This window comes from Mchenga conophoros, linkage group LG11 (assembly GCF_057382185.1).
Source record: "Mchenga conophoros isolate Kocher_MC1m ecotype Shallow Benthic linkage group LG11, M_conophoros_male_GT1.1, whole genome shotgun sequence".
Classification (NCBI taxonomy): Eukaryota; Metazoa; Chordata; class Actinopteri; order Cichliformes; family Cichlidae; genus Mchenga; species Mchenga conophoros.
In genome coordinates, this window is record NC_140536.1 from 36,221,129 (window position 1) to 36,246,262 (window position 25,134).

General features: G+C 41.3%; 1 protein-coding gene across 1 annotated transcript in view; it reads right to left on the reverse strand.

The window, feature by feature from the left end:
* The window catches only part of pear1 (platelet endothelial aggregation receptor 1), a 60,035-nt gene that overhangs the window by 33,016 nt on the left and 1,885 nt on the right, over window positions 1-25,134 (reverse strand). The window contains exons 2-4 of the mRNA XM_085292697.1: window positions 2,635-2,745; window positions 1,929-2,030; window positions 1,734-1,834 (exon numbers count right to left, since the gene is read on the reverse strand). Coding sequence (XP_085148823.1) covers window positions 1,734-1,834; window positions 1,929-2,030; window positions 2,635-2,745 — 314 coding nt within the window. The remainder of the gene's footprint in view (window positions 1-1,733; window positions 1,835-1,928; window positions 2,031-2,634; window positions 2,746-25,134) is intronic.

The following is a 25,134-nucleotide window of genomic DNA, read 5'->3' on the forward strand; positions in this document are numbered from 1 at the left end:
AAATGGATTGGTAAAATTGCTTCACTACTCTATAATGTAATTTTTTTAATGAATTTATTATACTCATTTCCAGCGTCATATTTTTACTCTCTGACTTTACTGAAGAATCTTTGTATGATTCAGGTTTTAATGGGTCTCGGTGCAGCCCGTCAGTTCATCCGCTACCAACAAGCTGCTTTAGCTCCTCTTACTTTAAGGCCACCATCACTAGAGTAGAAAAAATGAATATATAGGATATAGAATACTTACTTATTTAAAAAATGAGCTTACATACTTTATTTTTGCATCATGATACATGAAAACAAGCTGATCAAATGCTGAATTCATACAAATGATGACACTGATATGGAGCATTCTTTGCTTTGAGCTGCAGAGGCAGCAGTGCCGCACGTCTGAACTCAACAGAAGCTTAACTATTGTAACAAAAGTTCCTAAAATGATGTGAAATCTTGGAATGAAAACACATCAAATATATTTTTCTGAAAAATTCCAGCAATTACTGCCAGCAGGATGAGAAACTCCAGTGGGTAGTGAACCTACAATTTTGGTTATTTGTGTGCCACGTGCTGCTCATACTGACGATGCACACTGCATGGAAAAAGAGGAAATAAAACACTTTCTTCGAGTAATGTGAATGAGTTACTGCGTGCACAAATGTAGCACAGTATTGCTTGCAAACTAATCAGTGTGTTGGTACTGACTGACTTGGTTGATGTTGTTTTTGTCTATAAGCCAGTGTCAGAATGCTTTTCCTTTTGTACTCTTCGTTTCAGTGCCTTAACATTAGTATTTTGGCTGCTTCCACGTCAGCTTTTTTTTAAAGACAAAAGGTGACATATTTGGATGACAGGGCAGAGCAAAGCAGCAGCCACAACCTGTACAGATGCACAGACACTTATCTTGTCCCTGAGAAACCTGCTGGACAGGCTGTGCCTCACAATAAGCTGCACAATAAGCTGTGTGCCTTCAGATAATTCTGTTAATCTCTCATCCTCGATAGATTCAGTGACTTGAATTTGAAGATGAGGCCTTGCAGGGTGCCGGCTAAAGCTCGAGTTATACAACCAATAATACGGTTGTTATTATGGTGGGGGTTGGGAGGGGGGGGATGCTGTTTTTAACACCAGCTGTTCACATGATTTCTAATGCTTTTAAGTTTTTCCCTTTTAAGGGAATCCCCTTTTAAGTCAAAGGGGATTGGGCTGTTTTTCAAACCAGTCACAAGTGGCCACAAGAGGAACTGCAGTTTTCCTGAGAGCTGTCTGGTGAGGTTCTCTGCACAGTGTTCGCTGTATTCCTGTTTTTAAATAGAAGTGCAACAAAATACACTTAAATAGAATTATCTAATAAATGTCTGTCTATGACACAGCCTTGTATTTTTATCAGCCTGTTGTGAGACACCAATTAGAAGATAACTGTGTCCGTGCATCGCACCTGCTCCACTTGTATGTAACTTGCTCCACTTAGCTAATAACTTTAAACTTTGCTGCCTTGTTAAGTGAAACCAGTGAGTAGCATCGCTGTGGCTGTACATCTTTAGTATAAGGAAAAATGTAACAGTGTAATCATTACTCACATCTATCTTGTTTCATTCTTGTAGCGAGAACTTTAATGTCGGTTTTGGTCTCTGTTAAAAGTTCTCCAGACCGATTTGTCTCACCTTTCTGTCTTAGTAACATGACACTGATGCACGAGTAAGAGCAAAGAGTGCAAAGGTTTCCACAGCTACTTACGGACACATTTGCCTCGACTCTCGTAGTAGCCTGGACAGCACTGGTATCTCTTGCGGTAATCAGTCTTCACCGCCTGCCTGTAGGCTGTTTTGTAGGTGATCCTGAAAGAATAACATAGGGCGCACATTATGTTTTGACTATCCCCTGGCAGGAAGAGGAAGTCAGGAAGGAAATGAGTCATTCTGCTTCAGCTACCTGTGGCGCATGCATTTGTAGGAAGTCCGTGGATCCGAGCAGGGCTCCTCTCCCACTTGGTCATAAGGATGCAAGTAGGACTCCTTTACTGAGGTGGTGAAGCTGTAAGGCAGAACAGCAGAAACAGTGTAAATACTACACCCACTCACAGGAGATTTTTTATGAGTGGCAGTGCTGTTCGTCATCATCATCAGTCCTGTCTGAATTATCTAAATAGCTATTAGATGCACTTTTCCACAGAGTCTGTGAGAAAGATGGAATTGACAGAATTGAAGCACACACCCTGGGTGTAGATGACATCAACAACACTCGATGCCATTGTAAATGTCTGCCATACTGTGGCCTCAGTTTAGTAAAGACATGTCATGTATCTGTTTTACAGTAAATTGTCTGACTGAACTCTGTTTTCTTGCATTTGATTGGTCTGTTAGTCACCCAAATAGTTTTATCCTAAACACAAATGACTAAAGCAATAAAAGTGATGCTGAAATTTAATTAGAAAGTTGACTTTGAGCCTCCACAGAGGAGGTACCATAAATAACACCAATGTTCTTTTTATTTGGCTGTTTTTGTGTCCTAATGTCTCGTCTGACCACTTTAACTTTTAAATTTAGTAAATTGCATTTTTTCATATATGCAATGTATGATGATTACATTGTATCATAACAGTGACAGTTGTTTGTTTGTGTGTTTAAGCAGGCCTCACCTCTCCCACGTGCTGCACACATTGGGGTCTCTTGGGTCCAGAGAGCAGCTCAGTCCAATCAGGATGCTAAAAAGCAGCAGGACGGCAGAGCTCTGCAGGGTCGGCATGGTCCTGAAGGGAAGGAGAAGCAGAGACTTACAGTGGACATATGTTACATATGTGACTGGCTGATGGAACAAGCAACAGTGACAAATCTGAGCTTTAAACCTCTTCTGTTCAATCACACTGTGGAAAATATTCTACAGCTGGAGTTTTACACTCGTTGTTTTGTTTTTGCTTTGCTATTATTAACACTTCACAGTTTGGAGGATGGAAAGATTCATTGAAAGACTGGTTTGGGGCACCCACAAATTCTAGTTAAATGAAAGTAAAAGACTTCATTAAAGCTCAGCAGAGGTGAGGCAAAGTGCCAGACTTGAGCGTAACGCTGCCCGCTGAGCTCTGTGCCGTCTCAGCCGAGAGCATAAAACACAGGCGTCGGGAGACACTGTGACAGCAGACGCGATGGCTGGGTATGGTTAGAGCATTAGGAGGAAAGAAAATGAGACAGAAAGAGGGATCACAGTCAGGAAATGCGACTCCTAACTTGATCCTGACCCCTATCAATCAGTGCTGCCGTGAAGCCTCCACGCTCCTGTGCTGTCCCCTTCCACACTCCAGCAGCATCTGGATCCGATCAGAGATCAGCCCGAGAGAGCGCGCCTCGGCTCGGGCGACCCTGTCAGGCTCTCAAGGAGCCGAAGGAAGATGATTTCCCCCTAAAAATATCCTGAACACAAGTTCAGAAGGCTGGTTGTGTGAGCCTTCTGGTGAAAGCATCGTGGGAATATAACGAAACAAGGACATTATGTTGCCATCGGTCCAGTCCTCACTGTTTTCTCAACAATTCCCCTCTGACAGAATTTTGGTCACAGCTTCTCATATCAGCTGCGTGTTACCGTTGAGAGCTCTCTGATATGTTGAGACGGTGACACTTCAACCCCAGACTGAGAGTATTTTCAGTCAAGCAGCTCATGTGGAAACATTTCAGATTTCTGACGAGTGGAAAGAAGTTTCTTTCTTAAGATTCTTAGTGGACAAAATCTCTTCATTGTTGTTTGTGATTAGACCTCACTTAAAGTCACTAAAGCTGTGAAAGTGAATCCATGTTCTCCAAGAACACGGCTGTATCCATACATGTAAATTTCATAATCCACTCAGGCCTCTCTGCAACCTTAAACCTGAGAACTTGGAGGCGGTCCACACAGCAAGCACAGAGCGTGACGTTCCTTTTCATGCATGTTGCAGTATGTTTTCCACATCCTCAGTCCTGTTCTGGATTGCTCACACTGTTCTTGCTATCACTCTCAGGAGTTGTATATAGTCTGCAAAACCCTTTGAAATCCTGAGGGAGTCGTGCATGTTTGTTTAAAGTTTCATGACAAGAAGCTGAACTTGGTGAATAGCTGTAGCATGACCACCAGTGACTTCGGCAGAGTACACATCCACTAATCAAGTCATTTTTCCTATGGGAATCGTGAATTCCCATCCAGAATTTTAGGAACATTATGTCACATCAAAATTTGTTCTGAAGAGCTGTCACATGAAGTGCGTCACAGCAACGTAACCATTTATTGTTGCTCGTTTCGGCACATTGGACTCACTCTGAAAATATCACCCCTTCAGTGCTGGCATAAGAATAAAAAATGACAAAAAAAGGGGCTGTGGGCCTATTTTTACCCCTAAGTTTTCACAGCACCATCACCTTTAACACCTGCTGCAGCATCTTTCTGTGGTTTAGGCTTCTCTGTGCTCCTGCACTGAGTCCTCATTTAAAGGCAAGTAGAGATCAACCAGTTCTTTCAGCTAAAAGAAATCCAAAGTTTTACAACAAGCTCAATAAAACGTACTCGTGCACTGGACTGGTGACTATAAACTGTTAAAGCTACGACACTACCTTAACATAACTGTACACAATATACAACAACCACAATCACACCTTAACAACTTCAAGGCCAGAACAGACAGCTGTGGGCTCAGAAGGATCAAAGACACTTAGGAGAGTGTTAAGATAAAACAACAACATGACCACAGTGACGTATTAAAAACTACGTTTTTTTTAAAACTTCAACTTAATCAAAACTTTAATTTAGAGAATAAATGACAGCTGTGAAACAATGACCAGATAAATATGGTTACTGGGCTGTTCTAAAAGCTGTCACCTCTAATACACATGGAACAATAAACAGAGCACAGCAATGCTGTATCCACTGCACTGCAAGGACGCTTCTGAAAAGTGGCAGGAGGTTGTGCTTGAATAACAGCTGCAAGCTGGTCCTGGTACTGGGAAAAGAGTATCAACTTTCAACCCAGATTGGATTTTTAATGGATATTTTAACATGTTGTCACATGAAAAGATCTGTTGTCATAGTTTAAGGAACTAAAACATTGGTCAAGGTTTATAATGTAAACTCGAAGCCAGTGGAAAAACTCTGATTTGCAGATTCGGCCTCGTGGCTGGCTGTAGTTTCTATCCTGCCTTCTGTATGTCGCTTATTTGTGGTTTTGCTCACTTTTCATGTGCATGTTTGTATTTCAAGTCACCGCTTTGGAAATTTTGGGATGTTTCCTGAAACGAAAAAAAAAAAGATTTCCCTCCAGCTTGATGAATAATGCATGCCTCTAATACTGCCAAGGTCAGCTGTTCATTTCCCGTCAGAGCCACCTCAGATATGTTTACCAAATTGTTCTATATGCTAACGTAAGACCAGGAAAAAAGATAATGTGACGTGTTTATCGAAGCGCTTCAGCATAAACATCTCAGTTCAATGAACGCCTTTCCATAAAGTCCAGCGACTGGTTATCTCTGCTGGAGATTTGGCACGGTGACGACTGCAGCACGAATCTCCTGCTTCTGATAAACTGCCTTTTACTGCTCTCCTACCCACTGTCAGGAGTTAATTCATTTACTGGCACAACAGCCAACGCCTAAGAAATGTGTGCCACAAAAACAGGATTTTATAAGAACAGGCATATGGCTTTTATTAAGAGCAGTCATCAACTTCCCAAGGCACTTCATTGGACTGGGGGTAAATATTTTTCATTACCTTCTTTTCATTTTAATTGTGCTTCATTAGAGAAAAGCTTCAAACCGCATGGGAATTCTTAAACAGTGAGAAAGAGCGAGTAATGAGCGCAGATGGGGCTGTTTGGAAGTCGCTCGCTGTTTGCGTTGCATGTTGAAGTTACCTACAGTGGAAAGGTGGAGCAGGGAGACGCCTAGAGCTCCAGGTGGTAGTATCATCATCTGGAGGTCTTCAGGGAGGCAACCCTGCTTGTTTTAGTGCAACAAAGAACGGCAGGTGCTTTTAGAGAAGGCACCTCCACTTGACCAGTGGACAGACTGACTATTCTTCTCTCCTCCTCCTCCTCCTCACATAATGGCCTTTACTCCATTACATTCAGCAACCATTATTTTCCTTGAGCTTCTTCCACACTGCAGTCCTGAACCTTTTCACTTGGACAAGTTTGGCTGCAGCACAAAAGCGTGCTTTATGTATCCTAAACCTTTTTCCACTCCTATTTGATGCATTGAGCTTACAGCCAGCTGGCAGTAATGTGTACACACCTCCACAGTTCAAATCCACTGGACACATAATGTAAAATCTGGACCAGGATCAGTAAAAAAACCCATAATAGTAGCGACTGCGCCAACATATTTCTGGTTGTGTTTGTGATGAAAAAAACAGACAATCTTACTGAGCGTAGGGAAACTTTCATGTGGCTCTTTAAACAGTAGAAAATAAGCAAAGTGCCATACACGAGCGTACGCTCACACACACACACACACACACACACATGTCTGGAGACATTACACATCAAATGAGTCCCATAAGCTGAAGTATTTTTAGAATCCGAGGATATTTTGTTAATTCGCGCGGCCTCTCTTCACTCACACTGTCAACAGCGTCCCGCTCGTGCACACACGCGTTGCACCGACTGCAGAATGCTGTTAGAAGTCCAAGCAATGCTTCTTCCACCACCGCACAGGGGCTTCAGAGAAAACAGAGCCCAAATGAAAACAGATGCACTGCTTTTATATTAATCTCACCAGACATTTGTACTCATGTTATTACCATATTCAGTTTCAATCACAGGCCCTTCAGGATCTGTAAGTGCTGACAACCCTAAAATAATTTTCATTTGACTTCATGCAACAAAGCCATTTTATTAAGGTAATATTCCCATCAGACTGACAAGATAATAAAGAGTAATGACAGTGAAGGGGCTAGCACTGGAGGGGACACACTAAGCGGGTTTGTGAGAAACCCTTTTTTCTTTGTTCTCGTGACATTTATGAAGCAATTTACACCTTTTTACAACAATTATTAGAGAAAATGTTGCAAAATTTAGGACCCAGTTCAGCATGTTCTGGACTATAACCTGGTGAGGTTCTCATGCATTCTGTGTGGTTTAGAAATGAGCTTATTTTACTCTTTTTGGGTTCGATTGGCTTGTGAAATCAGCCTACTTTTGTGTCTTCTGTTGTTTAAACCCCTAAAGTATGCAAAACTGTAAAAACCTAGTCACACCTGGTCACATCGATGATATATTAATCGATTTTAATTTATCAGCTCCTGAATGTAAAAGCAAAACTGGCCTATTAAGGTTGTTTAACCTTCTAGGACCTGGAATCCACATATGTGGACATCACAGTTTGGGTTGTCTGGACCAAGATACTAAATTTTGCTCTACAAGGGCCTGATATCCACTGACATTATACTGCCACTGTTCTATAATCAGCCCAAATAGCAAAGAGAAATTAAAAATGTATGCCGTGAAAGATGTACGGTCTTAGGAGGTTAAGGTAAGATTTAAAAAAAATGTGGAACTACCAGAAAATCTGAATGTTTTAGATTAAAGTCAGAAATTTATGAGAACAAACTGAAAATTAAATAGAAAAAACTTAGAAATGTTCAAGAAAATGACTATTTTACCAGAAATCAGCTCATCATTTTATGATGAACACATCATTTGGGAGCTTTTCTTGTAAATGTTTGAGCACATTTTTTCAGCCTGTGTTTCAGCAAGATTTCGACTGCTTTTTAAAAAACTTTCTCCTCTTTTAATAAAAGAATACACATTGCTGAAGAAGCAAACACGTGACCCTGCGTCCTCAGCGTTATATGTCTGTCAGTAATGTTATTGTGTAGCTTCTGGATGAAACGCATGTATGTAAGCTATTCTGTTTGTTACGCAGGTAAAAGAAGGTAAAGCTGTTTTCATGTGGATAGCTTTAATGTTGCAGCTAAAGCTGACCACAGAAGAACACACTTTACATGCACTTCTTCACATGACTGCTATCAGCTGCTTAATTTTAAGACATAACTCCAACTTGCCTGAATGACCTTTACAGGAAGACGGTCTCAGTGAGTCTATCTCAGGATTGATGACGGCGCTCGGTCTAAATCACTCTGGATTTTAGCAAATAAGGGAGTGAATCCTCTTCTAAATGAGTTCCTGCATCACTGTAAAGGCAACAGGCAGCGGTGCTAATATTAATAGTAAGTTTAATACTAGAGTCTAGTGACATCTGAAGCAAGGCACATGACGCCAATTTCCATCTAACCCCAGATTTCTGTCTCTGCATTAGTTTCTGCACAGTTGCAGAGCTGACTGAGGTAGAAAATATTAGTCAGGCACTGGAAGGGAAAGTCAAAGAGGAAAGGAAAATCAACTTAAAAAATAAAAATAAGAAAAGCTGATGATATAACTGACTGGCCGCAGCAAAGAGAACAGAAAGCTGCCAAATACACGCTGTCGGGGTGCTGTGATGTCAGATTCAGACAGAGAATCTACAAAATATGCCTCCTATGTCAAGACTTTTTCTATTTTTTAAAGCTGTGTCTGGGTTCTCCTGGTTTTCCACACTTCAAATCAATAGCATAAAAACTTTAAATGACTCTATCCTGAACAATATTTTAAAGCGCTTGACAAAAGTCCACGAGGCTACAAAAGGAAAGCAGCTCGGTGAAATACTGAAGGCTGTCTTCCCGACTTTCCCTGCAGAGTTATGAATCCTGCAGGCGGGATGCATTTTTGTGTGGCAGAGTCGCATGAATCAAACTGCAGGTAATTTATGTCTTGTTTCATGCTACCCAGGTACTAAGTAAGTAATATCAAAAGCAGATCCCCACCACAGTTTAATGTTCGATGTAAAACTGTTCACAATAAGATCACTAATAAAACCCGGCTCATCTGACGATGCTGGAGACTTTTTTAATAGAAATCAAAAGTCTAACTACATGTTGGTGTATAATACCAAAAAAAGATGCATTTAATTAAGAAAGTTTTGGAAAACATTAATATTAATTTTATTTCAGAAATTAAATCTAAAACTTGGAAGCCCATTTAAGTAAAGGCAGGTGCTTTTTATTACTTTTTTTCTGAAACAGTAGAAAGTAGAAAAATAATGAATTATCTGAGTGTTTCTAATCTCTTGGATAACTGATTGCAGCTCTAATGAGACAGTAAGTCCCTGCACTGGTGGACAGCTTGAAAGTAAGCACAGCGTAGCTGATGCATCTACATACAGCTGAAGTTTAGGGAGTGATTTAATCAACCAGTGGTTCCCAAAGGGAGGGATAAGGAGTGGTTAAACTCCATTATAATGCCATTAGAACAATGAGTGAGCAGAAATGAACAGTCATTAGTGCTGTATCAGACTTTCTTCCCCAGCTCTTTGTCTGCTCGCACAGAAAGAACAAAAGTCAAAATCTCCACAAACTGAGCTCATAGAGAAAAATTCTTACTTACGGGAGCCTGTGGCTAAATGCAAGCCCTTTAAAGGCCTTTGACATTAAAAAGTCAATTTTTGAGAATTATAAACTGGCCAAACCTCCAGCAAAAGACAAAGACACGAAGACCAAAAGCATAAACATCAAGTCAAATGTTTCCTGGCAACATGTTGATCGCACTGCACATGATTAAAGGGCTGCTGTGCACCATTACACTTAAAAGTTGGCCAATAAAGCTGCGGTGTGTGTCGCAGTCTTAAGGAGGTTTAAATGATCGCCCTCTGATTGTGATCATCGCGAGTATCACAAAATACCCTCCACAGGAGACGAAAGCTGCAGCGCTGCAAATTTACAGTTCAGCTCCTGCAATAACAAATGTATGAAAACTGCTGGAGGGCAGAAACTGACAGAAACCTCGGTGTGACACATCGACCGCAGCCACAGCCCCCTCTCCCCCAGCTCCCCATCCCACCCTCACATTACACCAGAGTTACTGTAAACTGAATATAAAACCCATAATCCCTTGCATCTGGGTTATCGTCTTGGCTCGCAGGGTCGCTTCGACCGCGACGAGCCTGGCACACACTCTGCAGTTGATGCCATGCCTCATGTTGGGTGGGTGTTGGTGTAGGGGGGGAGGGCAGAGACCCTTAAAAATCTACAGTGCCCCACCCAAAACTTTAGTGTCAGAAGAACAGCTTAAAAACACACCCACAGATTTTGCGGTAGTTGTCAGTTCTGCCACATTATTAATGTTATGCAACGCCTACATCAACACATTTCACTCTGGCTGCTGTAAAGCCTCAGTATACGGTAAAAGATGGTACCCTGGCACAAAAGCAGAACCCCCACACTGGAAAAAAAAGTGCTTAAGTGGAAAACTCTTGGCAGCTCAAATGCAGCTGACGGATCTCGGGGGAGTTGCATGACAAAAGGATGATCTAGTGAGGGAGAGTGGAGGGTTGAGGCCTTGCAGAAATCTTGGGAAGTCTGAATTTTGCTGATTGAGCTCTAGGCTGTTTGCTATCTGTGAGATTGATGCAACCGGGTGCAGAGTTCCTGAACTGTAGAAGTTGCACCTTTGCAAAGTCTGTTTCTTTTGTCTGCTTTTCTCAGGCAGTTAAATTGTCTTCATTTGACCTCGTACTCTGCAACTCAATCTTATAATTATGTCAGCAGATCTTAAACCTCAGTTTTGCTAGAGTTTCCAGTAATAACATGGGAATAAATAATTTGAATCCTCCTCTGCAAAAGACTTCTTCTTACCAACAGGCTCTTTGAATGCAACGGCAGATGCCCAGCGCAGGCTGCCAATCTGTCCTCGGGTTCGAGTCCCTTTAAAGCGCTCTTAATTAGGGGAGCTGCTGGAAAATATAAAGTAATCATGTCAGCCCTGTGTCATCTGTGTGCCAACATCAGGCCAGTTTTCATTTGGCAGCCTCGGCTTGTGGTCTGGTGTAATTTATTTAACTGAGAAAAGCAGGACTCACTATGTACCCCCTCCTCGATCTTGGCCCCCTGTTATATTCATTCAGGTTTAGATTCCCAGAGCTGAGGTTAATTGTGTCTCTTGAACATTACTTTACTTTCTTTCACTACTTTTCCTTCAAGAGAAACTCTACACGGAAGCAAAGCATCAAACTTCTGAAAGGCAGCTCTCTGATAAACTGCAGGTTTATTGTTAAATTACAGTAACGTTACAGCAGCTGGATTTGTGAGTTCACAGTGTCTGTCGTAGTGTTGTACTCTGTACAGGCTTTACCATACTGTCAGCTCCTTGGTGGCCAATACAATAGAATAGAATAATCTCCATGACCAGTTTGTTACCATGCAGGAAAACTGTATTTCTGCGCACATCTACTCATTGACAGAAAGCATTTGTATCAGCTCCCCTACAGACTCGTGGTCTGTGCTATATTTGTTGTGTTTCTTCATGTCTGCATGTAAGTCTTTGGGTTATGCTTTAGTTTGAAAGTTTTCTCATGCCTTGTTTTGGTTTTACATCCTATTATTGCTCCCGTCCGCATGAATTTCATCTGTTTGTGTATGTTCCCACACGTATCTCATCTCCAATCATGCCTACATATACATACATATAGTTCTGCGTTTCCCTTTGTCCTCATCAGATTGTCTGTTGCTCTCTGTGTGTCTATTATTAGTTCACTGAGCTCCTTGTCAGACTTCTGTCTGTTTTGCCTTCTGGACTTTGGGTATCTTGGATTTTTAATTGCCAAAATAATCAAAACTCATCAAAATCTGAACTCCTATATCACTTTAACATCTTTCTAAGCCAGACAAATACTGAAAACTGCATCACACAAACACAGATATTTAGATTTAAACATAACATAACCATTAATAAAAAACTCCACAATTATAATGAAATCTTTTGTAAGTTTGTAACCTCAAAGCTTGGATACAAAAGACACAAAAGTTTAATCTATTTATGTGTTATAAAGCAGAAACAGATTTAAGACTTGACAACCACACCTTTTCCCTTTATTCCGTCAGAATAAACTAGTTGTTAGACACGATCTGTGTGTGTTTTTGTTGGACAGCCACTTCACGAGCGAGCTCAGGAGGTGGTGCAGTTGTTGTCACAGCCTCTGTCACCACGCTGACAGAGAACAGAGTCAGTGGATAACAGAGGTCGGTGTGATAAGGTCACTATAGTGCTGCTTTTGTTTTGGCCCACTTGTCGAGCACATCGACACAAGTTCACACAGAGTTGGAGGCCTCTACTAGCAAACAGCAGCAACTGCAACAACACTGAAAGAACCTGAACTGATGGTGTTTCTGTAGCAAAACTTTATTCTGAAAACAAATTTAAAGCGTAACAGTCACAAGCAAGAGTCACCCTTTTGTCAAAGTGAAACATTTGATGGACCCAGCAGTTCACAGCTGCCTCCTTCCCCTGCAGGCTTTGATAAAGTCATCTGGCTTCATCCTTTTGTTATCTGAGGTAAATCCAAGTGATACATGAAGGGACTGGTTGGTCATTTAGGTAAAAAACCCTGCTCGACCCAAACAAATGGTGTTTCAGAATTTTCATCTGGAGTGATCTACTCTACTTGGATTTCCCACTCTAAAAGCAGAAGCAGCCCCACCAGCCCCGAGGTAACAATGTAAGCAAACGTAAGCATGAGTGAAACTTTAAAACTTTTAATCCATCCTGCCACATTAAGTCCTGCAGCGCTGTTCTTAAGCATGAACGGCTACCTTGCTGAGAATCAAAACAAATCCTGTTTTCCTTCTTTTCCAACTTTCCTATTAGAATGCATTTACTCAGGAGTTATGTCACCTAGACGATGACACCGGATTTGATCTGAAGCGTATCTGGGATGTAACAACAGTTATTTTTGCTGGTGTGGGTCTTGCATTCCTACTATCACAGAATAAGCCCTTTTAGACTGTTTTTTGTGACGGGCTGGGCTTTTTGCCAGTTGAAGTCCTCTTGCTCTCCCTTCGTTCTCCCTGCTGCATTGCTCCGACACGTTTGAGGCTCGTGCACTCGTACATGGAGCCACAGTGTAAACTGCCGCCTGGTCCGCCACACTCCACACCATAACCGCAGGCAGGATGACTGTGGTTTCATTGGTCAGAGAAGTCAGAGAAGTCGGCAAAAACAAACAAAAACAGTGTGACAAATACCCCGACTCACCTCTGTGGACCAAAATAAATACAAACACAGACTTGAACACCTTGGATTGAAGTCATGTCTGGCTTGTGTTTAAAACAAGAGTCTTATGCAAACCTTAGTGAGTGAAAATGGTGGAAAACCCAAAATGGAGGCTTTAGCTGAGGTTTCTGGGGGACATGACCATACAGCGCTGTAATTATATGTCCTCTAATGCTCTGTGGATCATGCTGGAGCAAAGTCCTTGTAAAAAAAAAACACAAACTGTGACCAAAAAGCATAGCTTTGCATTGTAAATGGGCACAGTAAGAACAGAGGAGAAAAGCCTCAACATTACAAGGCTGCTCGTAAGAAAAACGAACACGAGGAGCTTTGGAAAAGTCACTTCACGTGCAATCACCAGAGAATGGTTGTTTTATGTGGGAAAATATGATGTTTGTTGCATAAGACATCTGCATCCACAGTGAGTCTTGGATATGTATTCAAACACGAGTCTCTGACCTTTGATGTACAGCTGTTTGTGACTTGGTCATTTAATGAGACGTAAAGAGTCAAAAGGCCAACTCAAAGAAGTTGGATTCAGCAATATGACACGTTTTGTGTCACTTCTTCCTTTTGTTCCATGCTACCGTTCTACATAAAATTAAAAATCTCTGTACTACAGAAAGCACTCACTGAGATGTGGGAGCAACAAAGACGAGTGCCCTGGATGGATTGTTTAAACCACCTTCAAATTCTAAAGATTAAAAAACATAGAAAGTAATTTCATTGGCAGAATATGTTTTCTGAGGATGACTTTGGACTGACTGTGAAGCATCCCTGTAGCCACAGAGTCTTGAACTAAATCCAACCACTGACCACATAATAGGAATAGTAATTTCAGACGTCAGTGGCTCTTGCTGCAACTATCTGAGCTGGATATTTCTAATGGCGGTGGCACCTGGCTGATCTGGTGGACTCACGGGCCAGTTGTTGATTCAGATGTGCACTTCCTCTCCATCTCGTCCTGCTTACTACTGTCTGTCTGCCGACTGCAACCATTCAGGAAATGCTCTAAACTTCGAGTATTAAGTGTTTTCCTATAATGCATTGTTCTGTAAAAACACATCCCTGAATTGAATCAAATCTCCTCTTTTTTCCTAGTTTACTTCAAATTTTATTTATTTCTACACTCCAAATATCTGCTGAATGTTTAAGGAACAAACTGCTGAAACAGAAAAAACAACAAACAACAACTCTGTAATGACTGGGCTAATCGAACTTAATTTCATAAATCAATATCAGTGCGATTAAATTATATCTGATTAGTTTATAGAAGCAGAGAAATTATAAAAGATTTACACTGTAATTACTCAGTGACTCAATATCCTGGAGCCTAAGCTTGACATCCTCAAGACTCCCTATGTGCCAAAATATTTTTTTTATAATGTAAATTCTCATATTTGAGCCTTTTAGCTAGAAAAATAGCAATAATTTAAATTATGGCAGCTCTAAAATGCCCTCAATTATTCTTCAGTGATTTATCAAAAAGGACCTGATTTCCAAGGCTAAATTTTCAACTTTTAAATGTATGTTTTGTAATCATTTGGTTGTGTGACGTTACAATGGCACGGACAAAACGATCACAGCCACGTGTAAACATGTTGCAGTTTCATTGCCTTTGATGGCAGGCAGCAGGTCTGCGACCGCTCGCAGTCAGCTGCCATCTTGGAAGAAACTGCAGCAAACAAAAAGAGCAGCAACAAAACGCAATCAGACCAAAAGCGGTCTGTGAACGGTTTGGAATTCAGCAAGATGAAGGTGGCAGTTACATGCAATTAGATCTGTTTGTGACAACGTGGCAGTGATAATCAATAGAGCTGCAACAATTCAAACTCTATTGGTCGTAGAAGTCATTCAGAAGTTCAGCAGTTCCTCTACAAGCAGTGATGCTGTAACGTAACTGTGAAATGACACAAGTGCTCAGCATCCTTGCTCTTACTGTCTATGAATATAACAGAATAAAACCAGTTAGAAACCACTTGAGTTGGGTCCACTGATGAAATGAGATGTGTTGCAGATGAGTTGACTGACTGACTTCCCTAACACCGTATTCTTGTCCCTTTCACCTCCTGGTGCTCCCTTGAACCTCCCTACCAATGGATAAACCCGGTGGCACCGGACCTCCCGACTAGGTCTTCCATCTCAGTCACTCTCGATCACGCTGACTCTGTCTAACACCAGCTCAACAGCTAACGAGGTCTTCTTCACCTCCCAGGACTTGGATTTTTTACTTGTGACTGGCGTATTTTTGGTGAGTTAAGCCCATTTTCTGAACTCTTCAACCTTACTGTCATTTTTTCCATTACCTACAGATAACTGGTCATGGTGGAGGTCTAGCATCTGTTTTCAAAGACAGCTTTAACTGCTGGCAGCTCACAGAAGATGTGCACTGATGTGAAAACTCATTTTTATTAAAACCGAGCCTTGACATTATTTTTTGTCCGTCCGTTTTTCTACATTGTGTTATTTTTATTGCTTTTGTTGTCTTGTTGTACCGCACTTTTGTCAATGCTTGTTATTTTTTAACAAGCTTATAAATAAACGGACTTGACTTGACTCAGATGGCAGCAATTTGAAAACTTTCTCTAAGAGAGTGACTGCAACCAGTCTGAGTCAGAGTGTGATTGATGGCAGACAGGTTGCCTCCCACCAGGCAACCTGTGCAATCCCCTTATAAAGCACTCAAACCCTGGACAGCGCTCACAGTTGTTCCCCAAATAAAAAAACATCAACAGAATCAACAGCAACCATTGATTTTTTCCACTTCCAAGAGGGTTCCCACCTTTGCGGGTGTTCATTCTCCACCACATACAATCACCACACTGCAAAGGTTATTATGTAGAACTTAATCTGATTTGTGGTGACACCTCCCTGACACTTCACACTGTCCCCAGGATCTCAATAACATTTAATCACGCTATCCTCTGATGTTTTGGTCCTAATTCTCTTTAAACATCAGAGGCTCTGCTCCATTGTTGTTTCTACACCATGAAATTTGATTTCTTTTATCTTAAGATGTTTCTTTTCACTTAATTACTGCCTCAAACAAATGTTCTGTCCTCTTCCTTCAGGGTCAGAACATTTGTGGGAAACAAAGCTGCTGTGTCTCCATCATGAAGCTACAGCCAACACTTTTGATTCATTTTTATTAGCGCGCTGTATATATAGAACAGGGCACAGGGTCGAGCGCCTTTGAAATTTTTGGATGAGCCAATGAAAACAAAGAAAGCCTCAAGGGAAGTCTTAGAGAGTTCATCAACTCTCGTTGTTAGTGATGTCTCTGAGTAGCTCCTTTATCAGAGAATAACGTCTCTAATTAGATTAAACAGACAAACAAGCACCGATTGAATGTGTCACTTGTTTAGGCCTCTCTCTAATGCTTATTTGGGCTTGGTGTTGATCTTTGTCACTGTTGGACAATATGCTGGATGTCTTCTTAATTAATTTTGTGTGGTTCCATTACAGCACTGTTTACATTCATTTCTCCCCACCAGTACAAACATCAAGTAGTGTTTTTAATGTATCTGACAAGGATCCATTTGATAATGTTAAATAATTTTCTTACTGTAATGTAGAAACATCCAAAACCAACAATGAGCTAATATTACTACTAAATGCGTAACCAAAGTCTATGAAACCCCCTGTTGTCCAAAAACTACTACAAACTGAGCCACACTGTTGCACTAGGCGGCATGCTCCCTTCATCAGAGACTCAACTTTAATGCGACTTCGTATTTGGTATAACATCCTGCTCCATTACAAAAGTACAGTTTGTTTTTAGCCCTACAAAAATAGTCCCAAACTAATTACCTTTTTACTCATGTTTTAAATATCATCTGCTGAAAACTAGCAACCAGCTGTTTAGACAAGTTCTGAGTCCTCTTTATTCATTTCATCTATTAACAGCAGACTCCAAGACTCTGAGATGACATTTAATTTTTTTAAGAGGTTTAGAAACATTTCAAAACACAATAAGTTTTGACATGTAAAACATATAAAACTGTAAAGATGAAGATTGTGATCATATTAACTCATTTGTTCAAAACATCATAATTTAAAAAAAACTATTTAGCTGTTCCTCAGCTTCCAAACAAACACTGCTGAGCAACGGACGGAGTCATAGTGGGAATCAAAAAATGTGTTAAAGAAAATGTTAGACGTCTGACTGCCATTCTGCTTCCCCAGAGTCAGAGAAGTGCTGGACTGAGGGTTTGTGAAGATTAGACCCAACAGCACAAGATCAGGTATCTTAGAAATGATTACACAATCAGAAGAAAGATGAATTATTCAGTGAGAAACAGAGACTTCCTCAGAGACGTGCATGTCAGTGGAGAATGGTTCAGGAGGATAAAACACACCAAAATCCCCAAAAAACCTCAAGGCTCTGAAGAAATACTAAGAGCACAGAGGACACCAGAGTCGTTGCTGAACTGTCCTCCACAATAAGTCAACTAATCTTTATCAAAGACTCCCTGTCCAGACTTACAAACAAACAAGAAATCAAACAAGCCCTGAAAACAAATAAAAAACTGAATAAAGAACAAAAAGACAGCTGTAGAAGTATCTCCAGAGCTGGGATTAGTACAGGGTGGTACTAAGTGTTATACCTGACAAACACACAATGATTTGATTCACCCCCCAAACACTCTTGGAGAATTTAAACACCAAAAAAGCCAAACATTCCTGACATGACAAGAAGCTCTGCACAATGCAGTCAGACGACCATGCAGGGATAACTTTCGTTATCAGGTCTGAGTAGTCTGCTGGTGCCCGTGCATTAGAAGACAAGGAAGTCTTCAAGTGCTGTGAGTGGAATGCTGTTTGTTCTGGCTTATTTGGGGTAAGACAATTAGCTTCATAACACCAGCCTCAACATTTCTTGAGGCTGGTGTTAGCAAATATTTTACTAGCACATCAAATATTGACATGCTTTCCTAATGGCTGTAACACGAGACTCTTTTATAATAGCTGTAGTCTTTGCATTGTACACATCTGGATGTTTATCAAGTGCAGTGAGATATGCAAACTCAATCTCAATCTGTTTTACTGACTGCTGATGTATCGCTGGCATGCAATTCTCCAATCACTTGTTTGACTTGTAGTTTCTTACAAGGGGAAACGGGCGATCACACCGAAGCCACTAACGGAAAACTCTGAACCACAAAGTGCCAAGTCAGCACGAAACTCACCATTCAACACCATCATAAACACAGATGTGCACGCACAGACCTGGCCTGCTTCCATGTATCTCCGTGCACCCAGGGACACGGGCTTTCTCTTTTTTCCATTATGTCTTTTGTTTTGGCTGAAGAACGTGCAGCTTGCTTACAGCTTGCGGTCTTCGCCCTCGTGGTGGCCGAGCTCGTTTGGCGATCAATCTCCACAACAGCTACAAGCACAGAAGCTGAACAAGTTTCAAAATTATACAATTATTTTAAGGCTCTCGATAATACAGATCAGGACCCGCTGTTTAAAAACAGTTGTGACAAGTCTTTTGTTTTTTATTATTTCGGGTAAAATGTGCCTTCTTGGGGGGTCTGGTGACCAACAACATTGTACTGATCCCTCTGAATGTCTGTGGCGTCTGAGTAACATCATGGGAAGCCTGATCCTCACTGTGACAGTAGATTTAAGAACAACATTTTTCATACTGCGGATAACGTTCCCATGCAGCAGCTTTTATGCAAGTCTTTGAGTCACTGCAGAATGAAACAGCGAGCCATTTACAGTAACAGATTTTAACCATGCCACATCTGGTTTTGATTAAGACAACACATCCAATGTGAGTGGATGGCAGCTTTTTTCTCTTTGCAGCTGCTGCAAGCTGGAAACGATTTGAGCTCTAGTGGCTATCTGTTGCTGTTGTTGTTGTTGATGTTTTTCTCTGCTATTTGTTCCCAGGACTGACCTGAAATAAGACTTAACTTGGTGCTTTCAAGGTTCACCACATTCTCCTCAAAGGGAGTTTTCTATCTACGCCACATTTCAAATGTGTCCATTTACAATCATTTAAAACAAAATCTGTACTTCGTTCATTTATCAGTGAGAATGTGTTATTATTTTTGGCTTGAAAGTTTCACTTTTTATCCAGTAAATTTTGGAAACTGTTTGTTCATCCAAACTTTCAGCTAAAAACTTTAACTGCCGGCCGTACTGTTAGCTAATAAACTTCTTTTAATTAATCATTTTACCTAGTTTAGCTATACCCAAACCCAAAATACAATTTCTTCATCCATACCTTTATCTTTTAATTTTACCTCCTAGCTGCAGAACTTCTAGATAATGATTTTTAAGCTTTTATTAATAATTTCTATCGTCATTTTCTTTTTGTTTATCTGACATCTTGAGCTAGCAGTTTCAGTTGTTTATTCATACTTCAGCTAACAATTTGCAGCATTACATTTATCATTTTAACTGGAGATTTTATATCAAGTATGTTTAGCTAACAATCCGTCCATCCATACTGTTGACCTGATCTTGACCCTTAAATTTGCAATTTTGTACATTTATATACAACATTATAAAACTTCATACAATATAAACAATTTTAATATTCCGTGTTCTGTATATATTTCCACTGTGACAGTGTTGCATAACTACTTACACTTTAAATTCTCGAAAAGGAAGAATTTCATTGCTCTCTGCGTAACCACTCGTGTTTTGCCGTGTATATGACAATAAACTTCTTGAATCTAAGAGTAAGACCAGTTTTAAAGCTACATTTATCTCGTATGCACAATTTTTGGCAATTTTTTGACTTTGGAGTGTTAGTGTATTTAAATACTTTATAAATAAATAAATACATTGGTCTAGTGGCTATCTTTTTAGATAAATGTCAACTTTTCAAAACTGTTAAGGTCCACTCAGTTCTTTTTTCTCCTGCGTGATTACTGAGGCACTTGTACGCCCAGCTGTGAATCAGTTATTTACCAAACAAACCTGTATGTGAAGGGTGGTAGAGGGGAGTTGGAGCTGCATCCTGGAAGACAGATGTGCATCTCAATGGATTCTCAATGTGGTCCGACGTATCTATGGTACCCAGATAACACTAAGGTCCTGGACCAATATGCACGCAGCAGCAGCAGCAGCAGCAGCAGCAGGCCAGGACAGGTACAGTTCACCAGAGTCATTTTCAGTCATTATCTCTTCTGACTTTGCTTCTCTATTTGTATTTTCAGGAAGTCCAGCTGGGGACAGTAAATTCCTAAAAGTTAAGAGCGTGATTTACAGTCCTACCACTGGCACATGGTGTGCTGCCTTTTTGGAGGACTAGGTGGAAACCTGTAACTTATTAAAGTGATCACTTTAGAGCCATTTTTTCACATATAGCCCCAAAGCTCCCTCTCTCCAGATGGGCCCCATTCTGCAAGCATCTGGAAGTTCGAGCCTTATTTTCTTCACTGAAAAACTTGAGCCACGTGTGCTACCCTGAAGGTGAACTCTCCAAGATGTTCCTTTACTTAGTCTGTTTCTCCGTGCTTTCCCAGCAGTGTCGCTAGACTGAAACTGTTTCAGCCCCCACAGGTGGTGCCATTAATTCACTTTGTTTGGCTGCCTCGCGGCTAACGAAAGATGAAAGAGGGCTCTGCAGAATGTGCTGTAGTTAATTGAAAGCCCTGGCATGGTCATCTGCATTGTGCAACACATTTGTCTCTTGGGGCTTCTTGCAACGACACACTCATATCTGTTTAACACAGCAGGAAGACAGGGAGCAAAGAGGAGACAAGAGCCAGAGTCAAGCCACCGCACAGGACATCCTGGGCAAACAACACCGTGGGAGGGCAAACACTGAGGATGGCAGGAGGGAGAGAGGTGCAGGAGCCTGTCATCTTGTGATGATGTTCACGACTGGAGGAAACCAAGTCGAGGGAAACTGTTAACACTTTTTCTTTTTCGGGATGCCCAGAGGCAAACAGAAGCAGCAGGAAACACAGCAGGTTGTCTGTGAGTCACTGAGGTTTTTTTTTCCATCACAGTGAGGATTCTCCAGGCTTTTCAACTACTGCTGCAAATTAGTTTCAACTATTTACCAATTAACGAGCAAGCCAAGAGACCACTTTTGTGGTTAACACACTGCAAACTCAAAAGCTACCGCTGAGTATCTTGTCAGCACTTTACTGATTATTATGTCTTTGAAGATAGCATGCTTTTCTTATTACTTTTTAACTGACTACAAATCTCTGGTTCATTATCATCTGTCTGCAGCTAATAACTTCAGCTCTCCAGCTCTTAGATTTTCATGCACAGGGCAAAAGAAGCCCCACAGGTCCACTCTGCCTCTGCTCTGTCTTCACTCATTATGGCAGAGCACCACAGGAATGAAAACAGGGACAAACAATAGGAAGCAGATAGGAAACATCTTGTACATCCAGGGCTGCATCTCTATGTTCGCTTCCTCCGGCATGTAAACAAAATAAATTGGGGTTAGAAAAAAGTGCGACACATAAAAGAGAATCCTTGAAAGGTGTTATCAGACCTGCTGCTCTCGCATTTTCCAACAGCAAGCGCCACTTGGCTTCTAAGTGTCCTTTTTCCCCACAAAGAACTCTTTTTTCCACACAGAGCTCGTGTTGTTTTGAATAATGGGTATGCTGATAATCTGTCATCTTGTCTATTTTGGGGCCTAGGTTTGTATTTCAGAAGTGGCCTGAAAAAAACAAAGTAGACAAAAAGAAGAAAATACATCTCTCATAAAGCGCAAGATGGACGACTCGGAGCTTAACGCAGCTGGTGGAGTGGATCTGGGTTTGAACTCAGGAAAAGCATCGAGAGTTCTAGCAGTTCATGTCCACGTGGTGCCAAGCATGACATAAAGGCCATTTGTTTTTCACATGCAAACCTCTCATCTTGCATGGTTAAGTCATATTTTCTCTTATGGCTGACAAAATAAACACTGTCTGCCATCCGCACGGCTGATTTCAGCGGCTATGAAAACAAACAATAACAAAAACATAACCTCGTTTTCATCACAGTGGTGGAGACAAAGAGCGAGAAGCCTCCTGGGCTGTGAACTTGGTACCATATTTCTTCTAATTCTACATCTCAAATTTCACTTGGTTCCAGCCGTCCTACAAAGACACAGACACCAGCAAAAGCCCACGAAGTCTTAATGAACAATGTCTCCACGGCTGCTCCACCCACCACCCAGAACAACCACCGACATAAGCAACTTCAGGAAAGACCCTCACCACAGTACAAGTAGTCTGTGGTCACTCCATCAACCCGCCCCTGGCTCCTCCTTCATTTCCAGCTCCAAACCCTTCGACCTCTACTTTTTATAACTGGTTATTTGAGCCGAGGCCCAATGAAGCTGTTCCGGTGCCAGAGCAGAGCGAGCGACCCAAACCCCCTGAGCTGGAGGGCCGCGCTCCAATCTGCTCCAAATTATTTGCACGGCTGCAAAGCACATGGGGTTGAGAGCCTTATATAAGCCTGTGGTAGGAATATTCAACCAGCGTCACCTTCTTTTGAATTCCCTTTGCTCTTTGTTGTTTTCCTGACGACTATTTTTACATCAAAAATAACTTTTTGAAGTTCATACAGGCCACTTTTTACATCTTCTGAACTTTAATAGGGAAGACTCTGTCGCCAGTGCGTAAAAGGGAGAGCATGAGTAGAATAGTGATTTAACATAATCATAGACGGTGCTTTTAATGATTTATGTGAACGTATTTAACCTCAATCTCTGGAACTGCTTGAGTGAAAAATGTAGTATTAAAATAATGTTATAATGAATTGACTTCCCAGTAATAAAAATGCGAGGCATAATGGAAATTATTCAGCAAGACATGAAAAAAAGAATTCAGTTAATCAATAATGAATTAGAAGAAAACTTCTTTAGTTTGAAAGTTTCAAAATTCAGAACAAATCCGCTCTGAAGAAGCTATTTTCAACCACTTCTGACCACAGAAACTGGTCCTGGTCATCATCCTGACACTAAAATTTCCCATTATTGGTGGTTTGCACCAACACAGCACCCACCGCTGTTCCACTGGCATCATTTATTAAGCCTAACAGATCCACAGTTAAGTTCATAACTTGCAATGTTCTGATGGCCATGATGTCAGCCATTTCAAACCTTCACTTTGACATCTGCCTTTATGAAATTAGAGACTAAGTGTTGCTAGTGAAATGCAGACTTAAGCCTCGATTCTCTGTTGCAGACAGCTGGAGATAGCACAGCAGGCGCAAGCGTATTTGTTGTATTGTAATCTGAAATCTCAGCAGACCAGTCAAAGACAACAGACAGACACACGAAATCTCAACGTCACGTTTACATCCCTTTGACCCAAGAAGACTTGCAGATATGGAAAGTAATCAAAGTGTTATCAGTGGACTAGAGAATAAAGTGAGCAGCCCACTGCTTAGTTTTCTAATATGCGCAAACACAACATTGCACCAGTCTGCAGACATATTATTTCTACTGTAAAGTTGGGCAATGGAAGTTTACGAGGACTGACTCACTTGAGGACGAACTCGTTTGTAGCACTTTCTTTTTTTTCGCAGCCACAGAAGTTTCTCCTTAAGGCGTACATCGCAGTGAGAGCCATTACGATATTATTAAATCACCTCATGAGTCCACTACACCCAGTGTAAAGAGTCACACCTACAAATATCTGCAGTAAATGTTGTGTGATGTTGAGATATATTTCATATAAGCCCAGGTAAAGTCAGGGCATAACTCCTGAAGATGGCATCAGTGTGCAAAAGACTAATCTGCGAGCGTGCACGTAACTCTATATGGCAGCAGCCGTGCTTCGATGGATAATGCAAACAAAGCCTTCAGACTGTGATGTTACATTGTGCTGTGTGGCCATCAGGGATGACTTTGTCAAGAAAAGGAGTGACATTCAAAAGACAATGTGCAGACACTCTGGCTGCCCCATGCAGTCGCACAATAAATTTTAGAAAAGCCCAAGCACCGGGGGATCCAGTAACTTAAACTGAGCCCTTTTTTCTCCAGTTCCACTTCATCTCTTTGTGTCTCTAGCCGGTGTCATCTCTAACCAAAACAAATCCAATAGCCTGCCTGAAATCAAGTCCTCTCCTGGACAAACAGATGTTCAGTCAGCCGGATCTCCAGCTGTCAGACTGGAGGCGATTTTTGTTGGTTGACCAGAGAGAAAAAATGGGTCGCTATTATGCCACTGATAGCCGAAACAGTCTGCAAGAGGGCAGACACTCTGTCAACCAATGAGGATTCCATATGAGGGCACTGACGGAAAACAAAGACGCCCCATTTCAGTTCGTTTTTAACAGCCAGAATATAACTTATTGATTAAATATGAGCTTTAAAAATGAGCTTTTAGGAATATTTGTAGACACACAAAGTTCAGTCTGCAGTCAGAGACTTCCTGAGGTGTTTCAGTTGCCAGAGCAGATGTGAGGTCAGGAGTCCAGACCAGGTGGCTGAGATTTACTCTGATAGTTAATCATATCTCGCCTTCCATGCAGATGTTTATGAGTCGAAAGATGTCAGGGCCCCTTAATCAAAAAGCTTTTCATTCACAAGTCACAGACAATAACTGCTGGATTTACGGTGATTTACGGTGATTTTACATCTCCACAGAGGAAAGGAAACGTGCATTTTGTTTCCAAAACAGTGCACATGCATGTGCAGGAGTTCAACATTTCAAAGCTCTAAACTATAAACATGTCAATTTGTCATCAAGCCACGTTTCTACACTGGTTTCTCTTTAATCCAGCAGCTCAGCTAGTGACCCCCTCGTCTCCCGCCCTCCCGAAATGTGCTGCACTCTCTCCTTTTCAGTGTAATCAAACTCCTTTTAATCAACGCGCTCTTTCATATCAGAGTGCTATAAACATCCATTATTGTGTTACTGACTTCACACATGCCCAAAAAAAGAGAAACAATCCACTGCACCCGCTCACATCTGCAGAGAAAACACTCCATCTGCCTCATCTGATTAACTTCACTAACAGGACACGAACGCTGACTCACACACCATCACATCAGGATGTGTGCGCTGTACACACACGCAGCACTACTGGCTGCAGCCACCTTGCCGCCACGTTTCACTGGCT